Source organism: Heterodontus francisci, chromosome 13 (assembly GCF_036365525.1).
Source record: "Heterodontus francisci isolate sHetFra1 chromosome 13, sHetFra1.hap1, whole genome shotgun sequence".
Taxonomy (NCBI): Eukaryota; Metazoa; Chordata; class Chondrichthyes; order Heterodontiformes; family Heterodontidae; genus Heterodontus; species Heterodontus francisci.
The window spans coordinates 105,253,338-105,267,831 of NC_090383.1; the positions used below are offsets into that span (position 1 = coordinate 105,253,338).

At 44.3% G+C, this 14,494-nt stretch overlaps 1 protein-coding gene across 7 annotated transcripts in view; it reads left to right on the plus strand.

The window, feature by feature from the left end:
• The window catches only part of birc6 (baculoviral IAP repeat containing 6), a 239,843-nt gene that overhangs the window by 90,598 nt on the left and 134,751 nt on the right, over positions 1-14,494 (plus strand). For 5 of the 7 annotated variants that reach the window (XM_068045333.1, XM_068045337.1, XM_068045341.1 and 2 more), the window contains 10 exons: positions 877-1,060; positions 4,234-4,392; positions 4,592-4,725; positions 5,453-5,606; positions 5,703-5,819; positions 7,278-7,423; positions 7,513-7,639; positions 7,846-7,956; positions 9,378-9,511; positions 13,090-13,217. In XM_068045333.1, coding sequence (XP_067901434.1) covers positions 877-1,060; positions 4,234-4,392; positions 4,592-4,725; positions 5,453-5,606; positions 5,703-5,819; positions 7,278-7,423; positions 7,513-7,639; positions 7,846-7,956; positions 9,378-9,511; positions 13,090-13,217 — 1,394 coding nt within the window. The remainder of the gene's footprint in view (positions 1-876; positions 1,061-4,233; positions 4,393-4,591; positions 4,726-5,452; positions 5,607-5,702; positions 5,820-7,277; positions 7,424-7,512; positions 7,640-7,845; positions 7,957-9,377; positions 9,512-13,089; positions 13,218-14,494) is intronic. The other 2 variants (XM_068045335.1, XM_068045336.1) reach the window with 2 other exon arrangements.

The following is a 14,494-nucleotide window of genomic DNA, read 5'->3' on the forward strand; positions in this document are numbered from 1 at the left end:
GAGGCCTTTTAGCTTTTGGTGCATATTTGTGTGTCATATTTCTATCTTCCTTTTTAGTTAACCTTCTGTCAAGTATAGTTAAGTCACTAAAATGTCATCTTCCTGGATGTAAAACGTTGCCCAAGTTCTAAATCACATTTGGTACTGTTCTCATGTGTATGTTCTTTTGGGAAAAAGAAAACATGTCGTAAGATCATAAGAAATAGGAGCAGGAGTAGGTCATTTGGCACCTCAAGCCTGCTCTGCAAGTCAATAGGATTGTGGATGATCTGACTGTGGTCTGAACTCCGCTTTTCCTGCCTGCCCCCCAGAACTCTTGATTCCCTGTGGATCAAAAATCTGTTTAACTCAACCTTGAATATATTCAATGACCGAGCCTCCACTGCTTTGTTGGGAAGAGAATTCCAAAGATTAAATGACCCTCTGAAAGAAGAAATTCCTCCTCATGTCGGTCTTAAATGGGAGACCATGAAGGGAAACATCCTCTCAGCATCTATGTCCGGTATGATGTTTAATAAGTGGAACTAAGCATGCTACACATTGAATAGATCTTCCCTCTCCATCCAAGTTTTAAAATTAAAATTGTTTGTAGGGCCACTGTAATATTTTTTTCTCTTTAACATATCTGGTTAAGGGCTGTTGTAAAGAGCTAAAGGACAGCAGAGTAGGAATAGTCATGGTTTCAGCTACACTGCTTTTCACAGGAGCTTAGCAATTTTAAGCGAGTTCACTTTCTTTTCTTGACTTAGTACTGGACTTGTTGAAAGTGTACACGAGGTAATGTACTTGCCATCTGTAAATGGACTGACTCCAGAATGGCTATTTGGCACGGGCAGGAGCAATGGCAACAAATGAACTTCTTAATTTTCTTGGCAGGTTCTGGCACGTATTGCAAATGCGACAAGGCCAACAATTCATCTTTGTGAAATTGTTAATGAACAGCAGCTAGAAAGACTTTTGCTTCTACTGGTAGGAACCGACTTCAACAGGGGAGACATCTCCTGGGGTGGAGCATGGGCACAATATTCGTTAACCTGCATGATTCAAGATATCTTGGCAGGTAGGAAGCAAATTATACTGCAAGTGTTTACTCTTCAAAAATTGTACACTCATGTTCATCTGTACTAAACCTTTGTGTGAGAACTTCTGAAATGTTGCACAAAAGGAAGGTTTTACTGCTGTGCCTGTGTGTGGGGATATGTATAGACACAAATATATTGCATACGAGTTTCTCCTGCTCAAGTTGGGACACTATTTGGCATGTTATGATCAAAATTGCGATCTCCCAACAAACCTATTGAATACAAACATTTTTTTTGTCATTTATGCTTTCTTCCCCCTCAACAGTGACTTTAAAAAAAAAGATTCTCGCTCCTTCCTCACTTTCCCCTCTATCTCGCTGCCCTTCACACGCATGCACACACACTTAGTTCCTCCCTCCATTGCTTGCCCCCCCGCCCTCTGTGTGTCTCTCTGCCCCCCCCGCCCTCTGTGTGTCTCTCTGCCCCCCCCCGCCCTCTGTGTGTCTCTCTGCCCCCCCCGCCCTCTGTGTGTCTCTCTGCCCCCCCCCGCCCTCTGTGTGTCTCTCTGCCCCCCCCCGCCCTCTGTGTGTCTCTCTGCCCCCCCCGCCCTCTGTGTGTCTCTCTGCCCCCCCCGCCCTCTGTGTGTCTCTCTGCCCCCCCCGCCCTCTGTGTGTCTCTCTGCCCCCCCCGCCCTCTGTGTGTCTCTCTGCCCCCCCCGCCCTCTGTGTGTCTCTCTGCCCCCCCCGCCCTCTGTGTGTCTCTCTGCCCCCCCCGCCCTCTGTGTGTCTCTCTGCCCCCCCCGCCCTCTGTGTGTCTCTCTGCCCCCCCCGCCCTCTGTGTGTCTCTCTGCCCCCCCCGCCCTCTGTGTGTCTCTCTGCCCCCCCCGCCCTCTGTGTGTCTCTCTGCCCCCCCCGCCCTCTGTGTGTCTCTCTGCCCCCCCCGCCCTCTGTGTGTCTCTCTGCCCCCCCCGCCCTCTGTGTGTCTCTCTGCCCCCCCCGCCCTCTGTGTGTCTCTCTGCCCCCCCCGCCCTCTGTGTGTCTCTCTGCCCCCCCCGCCCTCTGTGTGTCTCTCTGCCCCCCCCGCCCTCTGTGTGTCTCTCTGCCCCCCCCGCCCTCTGTGTGTCTCTCTGCCCCCCCCGCCCTCTGTGTGTCTCTCTGCCCCCCCCGCCCTCTGTGTGTCTCTCTGCCCCCCCCGCCCTCTGTGTGTCTCTCTGCCCCCCCCGCCCTCTGTGTGTCTCTCTGCCCCCCCCGCCCTCTGTGTGTCTCTCTGCCCCCCCCGCCCTCTGTGTGTCTCTCTGCCCCCCCCGCCCTCTGTGTGTCTCTCTGCCCCCCCCGCCCTCTGTGTGTCTCTCTGCCCCCCCCGCCCTCTGTGTGTCTCTCTGCCCCCCCCGCCCTCTGTGTGTCTCTCTGCCCCCCCCGCCCTCTGTGTGTCTCTCTGCCCCCCCCGCCCTCTGTGTGTCTCTCTGCCCCCCCCGCCCTCTGTGTGTCTCTCTGCCCCCCCCCGCCCTCTGTGTGTCTCTCTGCCCCCCCCCGCCCTCTGTGTGTCTCTCTGCCCCCCCCCGCCCTCTGTGTGTCTCTCTGCCCCCCCCCGCCCTCTGTGTGTCTCTCTGCCCCCCCCCCCGCCCTCTGTGTGTCTCTCTGCCCCCCCCCGCCCTCTGTGTGTCTCTCTGCCCCCCCCCGCCCTCTGTGTGTCTCTCTGCCCCCCCCCGCCCTCTGTGTGTCTCTCTGCCCCCCCCGCCCTCTGTGTGTCTCTCTGCCCCCCCCGCCCTCTGTGTGTCTCTCTGCCCCCCCCCGCCCTCTGTGTGTCTCTCTGCCCCCCCCGCCCTCTGTGTGTCTCTCTGCCCCCCCCGCCCTCTGTGTGTCTCTCTGCCCCCCCCGCCCTCTGTGTGTCTCTCTGCCCCCCCCCCCGCCCTCTGTGTGTCTCTCTGCCCCCCCCGCCCTCTGTGTGTCTCTCTGCCCCCCCCGCCCTCTGTGTGTCTCTCTGCCCCCCCCGCCCTCTGTGTGTCTCTCTGCCCCCCCCGCCCTCTGTGTGTCTCTCTGCCCCCCCCGCCCTCTGTGTGTCTCTCTGCCCCCCCCCGCCCTCTGTGTGTCTCTCTGCCCCCCCCGCCCTCTGTGTGTCTCTCTGCCCCCCCCGCCCTCTGTGTCTCTCTGCCCCCCCCCCGCCCTCTGTGTCTCTCTGCCCCCCCCCCCGCCCTCTGTGTCTCTCTGCCCCCCCCCCCCGCCCTCTGTGTGTCTCTCTGCCCCCCCCCCGCCCTCTGTGTGTCTCTCTGCCCCCCCCCGCCCTCTGTGTGTCTCTCTGCCCCCCCCCGCCCTCTGTGTGTCTCTCTGCCCCCCCCCGCCCTCTGTGTGTCTCTCTGCCCCCCCGCCCTCTGTGTGTCTCTCTGCCCCCCCCCGCCCTCTGTGTGTCTCTCTGCCCCCCCGCCCTCTGTGTGTCTCTCTGCCCCCCCGCCCTCTGTGTGTCTCTCTGCCCCCCCGCCCTCTGTGTGTCTCTCTGCCCCCCCCCCCCCGCCCTCTGTGTGTGTGTCTCTCTCTGCCCTCCCTCTCCCCCTCGCGCGCCTCCCCCTCGCGTTCTATCTCCTCTTCCCCCCCCCCCCCCCCCATGCTGCATGAACTGAGTGTTTGTTTCCAGCATTTTGTTTTTATCTTTTTCTTAGTAAGTGACCCAAAATAGCCTTTTGGATGTATTTGGTTTTGGTTTCTGCTAATCATAATCCCAGTTGGCAATGTCTGCCAAAGGCAGTTCATATACACAGCTTGTTTGTCAAATCATGTAAATACTCATTCTGCTAGTATGTTAGTTTTATATTGCTACCATGGATCTGGTTGGGCTTTTTTTTTAAACCTTTTTCACACTTGTTAAGCTTTGAATGTGCAAGTAAACCAAGCACTAGTGACAGTAAATGTCTATATTGCTGAATCTTAGTGAATTAGTTTAATGACTTATGGTTATTAATGCTATGGCTTCAGTGGTATACTGACGTGCTAATTTGTTACTTCATATCAGCCAAACCTACTGGAAATGTGCAACAGGTCAATCAGCATATGAAATTGAAATGCCCTTTGTCCAAGTGTTGACCCTTTTTCTCTCAGTGCTGATCAACCTGTTGTGAATTTGCTTTTATTTCAGCCTTCCAGCATTTGAATTTTTCTGTTTCTTTGATTTCAATCAAAGTTGTAACCTACTGCAAACTTTTTTTAAAAACTGTGTACAGGTGAGCTGTTGTCACCAGTAGCTGTAGAGACCATGGAAGAAGGAGCAGTTTGTGAAGATGCAGGAGCATCAGTCGCTGACTCTGATGATTCTCTGCCACAGCCGCCTGTAATTCCACTTGTGGAATCTATAGATGAGCCTCTGACCCCAGATATTACAGGTAAGTTCCTTGTAAGGAGAAAAGCAGTGAATAGATTATCTGTTTATTAATTTTAAAGAATATATTGTACTGTCAGTTTTTATTTTATAAATTAAAAGAAAAAGCACAGCCTTAAAATTGCCTGGTGAGTGTATGTGGTCCATTTCCATACATTAGTTAACATACTTGGCAATGTTAAAGCTGTTTTCATCATCCAAAGGTGCTCCATCTGCATCATCTTTGGAAAAAGATAAAGACAAAGACTTTGACATGCTACAAGACCTCATGGATGTTGATATTGGTCCCCTAGATGTTGACTTTGATGAAGATCCCCTTGCTGCCAAAGTGTTCAAGGTATAGTATGCACAATTAAATTTCATCTTTGCATGCAAAACTAATTTTTGTTCTGCTTAATGTTGGCAAAATTGACTTTCATTGTGTTGCCTTGGGCAGTATGAGATTTTTCTTTTGTAACCCTGTCCTCCACCTGTCCCTCTTGCTTTTCTTGTAAATTCTCAAATAAACTAAATGAACCAAAGACTTGAAACACAAGTGTGTCGTACTGTTATACACAAGCCTGACTCTAAACCATATAATGTGGAATTTTTTTTTAATAAAATGAATTGGAGGTACAGAAAGTCTAAAATTAACCAATACCGAGCCTTATGGCCTTTCAGAACATTTTTCCTTGTAAATGCATTCATTTTCTGTTTTACCTGTCTTTATGCTATTTGAATTGGAGTGTATGTATATTTTATATATATATTGTGTTTAGATTTCATAAATCTGGACTACAGTTATATTTGCAAGCCCAAGACAACATAATTTCAGGAATTTTATAGAATACAGACAGCTTAGGTAATTTCAATTGGACCAATTGTGTAACAGTTACGGGTTTGCTTTGTTTCAGCCTTCATCTATTGGATATCAGCATATATGTATATTTAGTTTCAATTCTTCAAATTTAAACATTCTGTAGATTCATGAATTATGCTATTGTTTTGAGTAAAATGTTGGAAGTAGTAAAATGTGCATTAAACAGATTAGTATTGCTATTCAATTTCTTTTTTATTCACAAAAGCCAATTAGCAGTACTTGGTACGACTATTGGGGTACCGACTACGGGACTTACAGTTACAATCCTTATATTGGTGGTGTTGGAATTCAGATGCCAAAACCACCCCCCACCAGCGAGAAGAATGGAACTCAAAGCGTATCCGTTTCCGTCTCACAAGGTTTGTATGTTTCACGAGTAATTTTTTTTGCAATTTATTGCTGCAAGCCAGCAGAAAAAGAAAGTAACCAAAGTCTTGGTTCTGTTTGTGGTGCAGCACTGGATGCCCGTCTGGAGGTTGGTTTGGAGCAGCAAGCTGAGCTTATGTTGAAGATGATGGCTACATTGGAAGCTGATTCTATTCTTCAGGCTCTCACTAATACATCCCCTACAGGTAGATGAATGGAGAGGTGCTCAAATCTCGAGAGAAAAGTACTAAATTATAGGAGCATAAGAAAAGGAGTATGCCATTCAGCTCCTTGAGCCTGATTCACCATTCAATTAGATGGTAGCTGATCTGTACTTCAGCCCCATTTACCAGCCTTGGTTCCATGTCCCTCAGTACCCTTGCCTAACAAAAATCTATCAGTTTCAGTTTTGAAATTTTCAGTTGATGTAACCTCAACAGCTTTTTGGGAGAGTGTTCCAGATCTTCACTATCCACTATGTATAAAGAAGTGTTTCCTGACATCATTTGAAACGACTGAAATCTTCCATACCCATTCTTTGTTTTTTACAATACCTAATTCTATTACTGTTGCAGACTTTCAAACCTCAACATTTTTTTGTTACAGATAGCAAACTGGTGCACAAAGTGGAATGGCTTTGTGTATTTATTAATATTACTGTTGTCCTGGTACCTATCTTAGGTTGCCGCTATCAGTCTGACTCTGCAATGTGATGTGCAGTTGGCAGACTGGAGCAATGCTGCCTATTGCTGCAGGTTGCACTGAGTTTAACCACCAGTGTGCATGCTTGGATGCATGCACAGAGCTTTCTTTCTGGATAGCTAGCTTTTAATGTGGAGCAAGTATGCAGTGTGTCTGCTTTCTCCTAACATTAAAAAGGTTGCATGTAAAGTTTTAAAAATTGCTGCAAGATAAGCTTATCACTTGATTGGGAGTTGCTTTGTTTCGTTCTGATTAAGTCTAATGCACTTGGAGTCTAGTCAGAAACTGAATTGAGTTATTATTTGTGTTTCTGTACACCGGAAACAGATTTGCATCAATGTAAAGTTGCCAGTATAACTCTCTTCGTAAAATACCTGATCTTTGCATCTCCATTTAAAGGATTCTTCAGACTCAGCACTTGAATAAGTGACTGAGACAATTAATACAACATCATGAAACTGTGCCTTAAAGCAATTTCAGGTTTTTTGTAGAAATTGCTGATTAGGAAAACTGTTAAGCAGCTTGCTATTTTTAAAAAAAACTCAATTTTGGGGCCTGTTGCTGCAAAGTGGGATGCACTTCAACACAAAATTGGTAATATAACTTGGGAGACTGCTGTGTGTGCTAAAGCTTTGAAGGATGAGATTCTGTCCAGGAAGCTGTCTCACACTTAGTTCTCAAAATGCATTAGAGCCCCAGACTGAATGAATGTTGGCAGTCAAGTAGCAAATTATTAGTGCTACAATCACAATCTGCTATCAAATTAAGTGTATTTACTGCCAAAGTGCACTGTTATCCAGTAGATCAAGTAGTACGCAGTCCAGTGGTGGATGTAGATTTTCTGCTGTCACTTCAGCGAGAGAGGAGTGGGGATTGCCTTGAATTTTAGGATGCTCTCAATGGCAAAATAAACCACTGTGTAGATCACTTGTTTTCACTTGTGTTCAATTTATTTGCTCTAGTATCTCAGCCTCCTCCTGGTACTGATGACTCCTTGCTGAGGGGTTTGTATTCGTCTAGTCAGCTGATTGTGCCACCGCCATCAATCCCTATGCTAAGTGCATGCTTCAACAAACTATTCTCAATGCTCCAGGTTCATCATGTTCAGGTATAGGATCCAAATTACTTCACTTTGTTCTTGGACTATTGATTTTTCATTTTCCCTCTTTTTAATTGCCATTTTTAATTTTATTTCAGTTGGAATCATTATTGCAGTTATGGCTTACATTGAGCATGAATGCTTGTTCTGTTGGAAATGAGGATGCTGGAGCTGATGTTTTTTTATTTAATGCAAGCAGAGTACCAACAATCCCCTTAAACCAAGGTGAGCTGCTTTTTACAAAAATTAGAGGCTGTTTACTTGATTTTCACTAACATCTAAAGATTGCTGAATTGTGTTTGCGAATATGCACTTATCAGTAAATAATCAAGTAGTTTAAAAAGAGATTCCTTTCCTGCTGGCAATATAAACTTGTACATACTGTAAATTCTGAATGCCTTTCTGAAAATGTGTTTTCATTTAAATGGCAGCTTCAATATCTAGCCTCTTAACAGTGTTGGCATGGTACCCAAACACCTCGTTGCGGACTTGGTGCCTTGTGCTGCACAGTCTGACTCTTATGACAAACATGCAGCTGAATGGTAAGTGATCCCTTTGAGTTTGGCATTTCTCCTCCTTCCTCTTTATAAGAATTACAAAATAGAGTAACTCATTAATTTCATTTCCATGGATCAAGCAGAGCAATTCTATTTCCTGGCCTTTTAAGATCCTGTCTAAACCAAATAATGGGCAGCCTTGGATATCTATTTTATTCTTGTCTACTGTATGGCTATCTAACCTACTTATATATTCCTGTCGCAAGCTTTGCTACTGCAAATCTACAATCTGAGTTCCTTTCTCCTCTGGCAGTAATGACGCATGTTTGTGTCAAACTTAGGCTGCAGATACAGGATGTAAAAGCAATGGAAAAGGTGCACTGTAGGTTCATTAGTGTTAGTATTACAGTTGTGATGAGAGACTTGAAAAGTTAGTGCTGAGAAGCTTCAGGGGTGACCTGATGGAGGCCTTCAAGATCAGGAAGGGTTATATGTCCAGCAATTGTGGATTATTTCCACTGGTTAGCACTGGTAAGCAGGCATATATTTAGCATAATCGCAAAAAATCCTTTTAGTCATTTAATCTCTTATCTCATTTACACTGCATAAATGGGTGCCCCAACTGGAAAATAAAATTATGAATAAGAGACTGGAATCCTACAAGTTCAGACTGCATTTTAAAATTTTTTTTATCAGTGACGATAAAAATTTGGAACAACTGCAGGTTAATGTTATATTAGAATTGTGGCCTCAGCTTCCGTATGATCAGAAAATTGAGAAGGTGCTTAAATGGAACAGTCTGAAGGAGGAAGCTATGGCAGAGAGTGGAGGGTTTCTGATGAGTAGCTCAACCTTCCAGTCTTCTAACCAAGGTCTTCCCCTTGGCTTCCAATTCTCTACAAGTGAAGTGTAGAGATTACAACAAGTATATGTGCAAGTGACTGGACAGTTGATCAGTAAGAAAGAAGGGGATGATGCATGACAGTAGGAATTGTGACAGAAGTTGAAATCTTGACCAGCAGAAAAATTGGGGCCAAAAGAAATACTGAAATTATCGTTAATGTTCTCGTTGGTGTCATAGAAAGTTTCATTTGATCTTTTCAAACAGGAAATGTTATCAATCCAGGGTTTTCATAACTGGTTTTAATCCAATTCTTGGTTTGATTACGAAGTATCTGCAATAGCTTGTTCACTTTTTTCTTTTTGGCAAATTAGAATGGACTTCTATTTACGGACCTCAAATTTAAACCAATGGGAAATACAGGACATTTGCACTATTCTATAAAATAGATGCCTTGCAATGTTGCTGTATTTATACTTTAACTTTACAATGAGTTCAGTTAAATATAATTCCTGTTCCTGAAGTGTAACATTTATAGTGCATAAATTGGATGGAGATGTTTACCTAATTTATGAAGAAGGCAATTTCAACATCAACTTTGTTATCCGCTGGATTTCTGTTTCAGTTGCTCCAAGCAATAGTATGGTATTGCAAGAAAACACAGCGCAGGTGATGGTGTCTGATCCAAACATGATTCATGTATTAGTGAGATTCTTCTCAGGAACCAGCCCTCATGGCACTTGTCAACACAGCCCACAGGTACTTAATTTATTACAGTTTGTGAAATGTACTTGCTAAAAAAAACTATTTCGAGGCATTGTTCCTGCTTTCAGTTTGTCTTTGTTTTCTGATCTGCTTGAGGATTCAGTTGGCAATGTGACAATTGGATCATTTACTCTTCTATATTAAATTTTTTTCCAGCTGTTTGTCTAATTTCCTTTTAAATTTCTTTTAACTTGGCTTCCTTCCATATGTTATGGTCCTTTCCTTGTGAAATGAAGTTCTTTCTCTTCCCTAATTCTTGCAGTGTTCCTAACCTGTACACCACAATCATTGTTTCATTATGTATGTGGGCTGATGTTAATTGTATAAAAGACGAGCATTTGTTTTTTTGATGGTGATGGTGCTTGATTGAGAACTTTGAAAAGGCAGTGGACGCTGCTGTGTACAGAGGAAGTATAATGTGCTACAATATTGGATTGGGCAATTCAATGGTTAATTGTTTGAGTCTGTCCACGTAAAGTCACCAAGGTTAGGACAGTATACTCTGTATGAAGCACTATAGCATTAAACAGTAACATTTCTGTAATCTTTTATCAAAATGGAAACATTGCCATCTGATATTTCAACTCATTAGGAGTAGTCTGTGTAAAAGATTGGAAAAATGATTTTGGCCATTTTTGCGCAGGCCTAAGCCCTGAACTGTCAACTGACCAGTTTTAACTCTCATTTTCAATGAAGATGAGCGATTTATCAACAAGATATTCGTAAAATTTTGAAGAGTATGAATACTTTTCACTTAGCTATACCGAACAGTTCAATTCATGATTGATAATGTAATTTTAGGGTTATTTAAACCAGGTTACTGGTTCAGTATCCTAGTGAAATAAGTAAGGAAGTCAGTTTGTCATAGGTCATTCTTGTGCTTATCCGCTGTCGTACCTAGTTACAATCAAAAGATGCAATTACTGCTGGATTTTCAGTACAACACGAGGAACTGGTGGTGTCACCAGAGCTGCACTGTTGTAGTTGCCAGTACTAAAAACAACTGACTCAGCTGGCAAGGTTAGAAGATTTTCCTGGGTTTGTGCCAAGGTGCACTGGATTGCCTAGGTGGGTAGAGAAGATATGGACTATCCGATGGATCAGAGTACACACCTGCAATGGAACCTACCCAAAATTCTTTTCATCTAAATTAACAGAAGGCAAACCAGGTGCTTTCCTTTACTGATATGCCCTGCAGCTCACCCAGTTTTTTTATATTTGCCATGTTCCTATCAAATGAAAATGACATTAAAATTTCTGCTACGGTTCTTAGTTGTCAAAATTGAAGAAAGTAGATAACTTCCAAATAAGCAAATATTTTCACTAGTTTTCTTGGGTACATTGATCCAGGGCATTCACTTGCAGTGCCTTTTATGGCAAAGATTGATATTTCTTACTTTTTTATTTGGCCTACACTCACAATTATAGTCCTGCATATTTTTAAAAATTGATTCCACATCAGCCCAACAGAGTTGGTGTGAACTGCAGCTATTGACACTGAAGACTTGTTTTTGCAACTTCCCTCAGTCAGTGAGCACGTCGTAATGTATATCAGTAAATCTTGCAGTGGCTGCTTGGTTTCTTACCTCTGCGAGTTGAGTGTCGAAATGATTTTGGACATAAAGCATGTAGTATTAATATTTTGAGTAGACCCTCAAAATTAGCTTGACATATAGATGCCATAAATGTTCATATAAGGGACTGAATTTTATCAGCCCCTCGACACAGTGGGTTGTGGTGGGGAGGCCTGTAAAATGCTAGTGGGAGTGGCCTGCCTTGACCCATGACACCGAGAAGGCCCCACTGGATATTAGCAGCGCGGCGAGGCCTCGGGTCTGGCCCTCCTTCATTAAAACATTAAAATGAAGATAATTAACATTCAAATTAACTTACCTGCCACGACAGCCGTCCCACGCCAATTTTACAGCAGTCAGCCGCGGCTCGCACGCCTTCGGAACTCCAACAGAGCTCTGAGGCGAGACATTGGTGGGGAGGGGGCAGGAATAAAATTATCAGGGCGGGAGGGTTGGGAATAGCAGGGAAATCACTTTTTTAATTGACTGTGGGAAGGGGTTGAAGGGCAAATGTTAAGAGGTTTTGGGGGGGGGGGGGGTTGGTGGGGAAGTGCGGTTTGGGAATTAAGTTCCTTTTCATGACAATGCCCCGTAAACACACATTGGGTGGGTGGGGGGGGGGGGGTGTTGGGGGGTGTCGGGTGGGAAAGGGCCTACACTGTTTGTTTAATTTTTCAGACCTAATGCTGCACAATATAACTTTAAATATTAAAATTTCTCCTAAGGGCTTGCAGCCCTATAAAAATGGCACAGTGCCTGCGCAGTGGTGCTGGATGCTGTTGCCGGGGCCGTGGAAGCAGCCCCTTCTATGTCGTCGGGGGCAGCCTCTCTGCCCCTTCCATTTAAATCAGCCCCTGTGCGTAATATCGCGGGGGCTGTGTGGCGGCACTTGCGTGTCGGAAGGCTGCCACTTTCACAGCGCAATAAAATTCAGCCCAAGTTGTTCACTTTCAAATAGTCAAAAAAGCCATGGAGAGCATCCAGAGCTTAGTCTGTAAAAATGTGGCAAATCTGAGAAGAGCTCCTTCTTCTGGTAGATGGGGTTTACTACAAGGAGAGAAAATTGAAGGAAGAGCAGGATAGAACAAAAGTGAAGGGTGGAATTTTCTTTCTCACCCATCTTCTCTGATATTTCTCTAATTCTCTCCCCTTCCCATCTTCCTGGAACCATTGACTCCTTGTTGAGGTAGAATAATGAGTAGACCAAATGACATTTCTTTACACATGAGTGAAAGTTTTAAGTGTTGCCAGGATATTTGGTGGAATACTTCACAAGCAAGCTTGATCCTAACATGCATACAAGCTCACTTTCCAGTAGAAATTGATGGATACAATCTAGGGAAGGAACTGTGGGTGGTTTCTCCACCCCCACCCCCCCGCCCCCCCTCCCCACCCCGTGCCACCCCTGACCATTTGCTACTATTGGCACTCCTTTAGTCACCCTGGCTGAGAATCTACTGATCCAGCATAGACTGGGAATTGAACCTGGGGTCTTCTGTTCCGAATGGCAGAGCTTTTGCCAACTAAGCAGTTAGGGGAGCTGCAAATTTAATTGTTAATTGAAACTTAAAATTTTACAGATGGATTAATAAAATATGTTGCAGTATATGCATTTATTGCCCATCCCTAGCTGTCCTGAGAGAGTGGTGGGCGACCTTCTTGAGCTGTTGCACACCTTGTCCTGCTGATCCCACGAGGTGAGGTGAGGTGAGATGACCAGGATTTTGATTGTGATGAAAAAATGGCATGTATGGCCAACTCAGGATAGTGTTTGATTGGAGGGGTCTTTGGAGGTGATGCTCCCATGATGTGAGTTGCAAAAGTAGTATGTAGTAGTATACAGTGAATTGTTGTGATTGAACATGGTCTAACATTCATACTGTGACCTTCATCTGTGGCATAAATTTAATTTGACTTTTGCAGATGCAGCTTTGGAATTTAAGGAGGTAGCATTTCAATTACATTTAACAAAGGTTTAGCCTCTCTTTTGCGTTTCAGGTTGGACCAACAGCTACTCAAGCTATGCAAGAGTTTCTCGCTCGACTCCAGGTGCACCTCTCCTCAACCAATCCTCAGATGTTCAGTGAATTCCTGTTAAAGCTTATACATATACTTTCAACTGAAAGGTAACAGAACTTCCTGCTACAAAAGTGTGATGAGACAGATTTAACACTCAATGTTACTGTTAACTTTTTTTAAAAGAAGGATCGTTTTCCATTGTGGTTGAAATTAGAGAAAGAAAGAACTTGCATTTATATAGCACCTTTCATGACCTCAGGATGTCCCAAAGTGCTATCCAACATATTAAGTACTTAAAAAAAAAAAAAAAAAATTGTCACTGTTATGTAGAAAATGCAACAGCCAACTTGTGCACAGTAAAGTCTTAAAAACAGCAATGAGATAAATGACCAGATAATCTGTTTTAGTGATGTTGGATGAGGAATAAATACTGACCGATACGTCAAGGAGAGCTCCCTTGCTCTTCAAATAGTGCATGGGCTTTTTTACATCCGCCTGAGGGGGCAGTTAGGGCCTTGGGTTTAGTGTCTCACCCAAAAGAAAGCACCTCCTGACAATGCAACACTTCCTCAGTACTGCACTGGAGAGCCAGTGTAGTTTGTATTCAAGTCCCTGGAGTAGGACTTGAACCCACAGCGTACTGACTCAGGTTAGAGTGCAATCCCTAAGCCAAGGCTTATGTTAAAACAAAGTAATTTTCAGTTCATATGAATTCTTTGCTCAAAAGCAGTGATTAAACATTCACTTAGTGATCTGAAATGTTTTCCCTGTGTACTGAAATACAATGGTATAATTTTTAAGATAACATCTGATAATCTATTGCAATCTTTACAGAATTTTCACTATAATTTAGAGGTATTTATTCTCTTGATGTCCGACATACTGTTCCCCAGTTGTTGCTGGTGTAGGAACTCAGTGATGCCTTCGGCTGAGGGACAAAAAGCAAGGTGGCACAGTCTCCACTTCTAAATTGAAGAGTGAAAGGTTTCTGTAGTTTTTATGGTCTCACTGTAGTTAATGTATTGTGGATCCTGGGTTAACCCTATCTTAACAGAGTTTCCTCTTTTTCTGCTACTTGAAAGGAAACAACACTGAATTCCAGTAACTGCCAAATGGCAGCAGACCAGCTGGAGATTGATGGTACAGACACCAGCTGGGCAGAGCCAGGGATGGCAATCAGATATTAGAAGCGGGTTGGGTGGGGTGGCAGGGAGGTATTCGTGTGGAGAGGTGTTGGGAGATATGAAATAGTTGTTTAGACTTTGAGTCTAAATTTAGTAAAATGTTACCTGATCTTCAAATTGCCCTGGTGTCATATTTGAACCCATAGTGAGCTTCCGACCACAGATCTGCTCCATCACTAAAACCACCAATTTCCACTTCT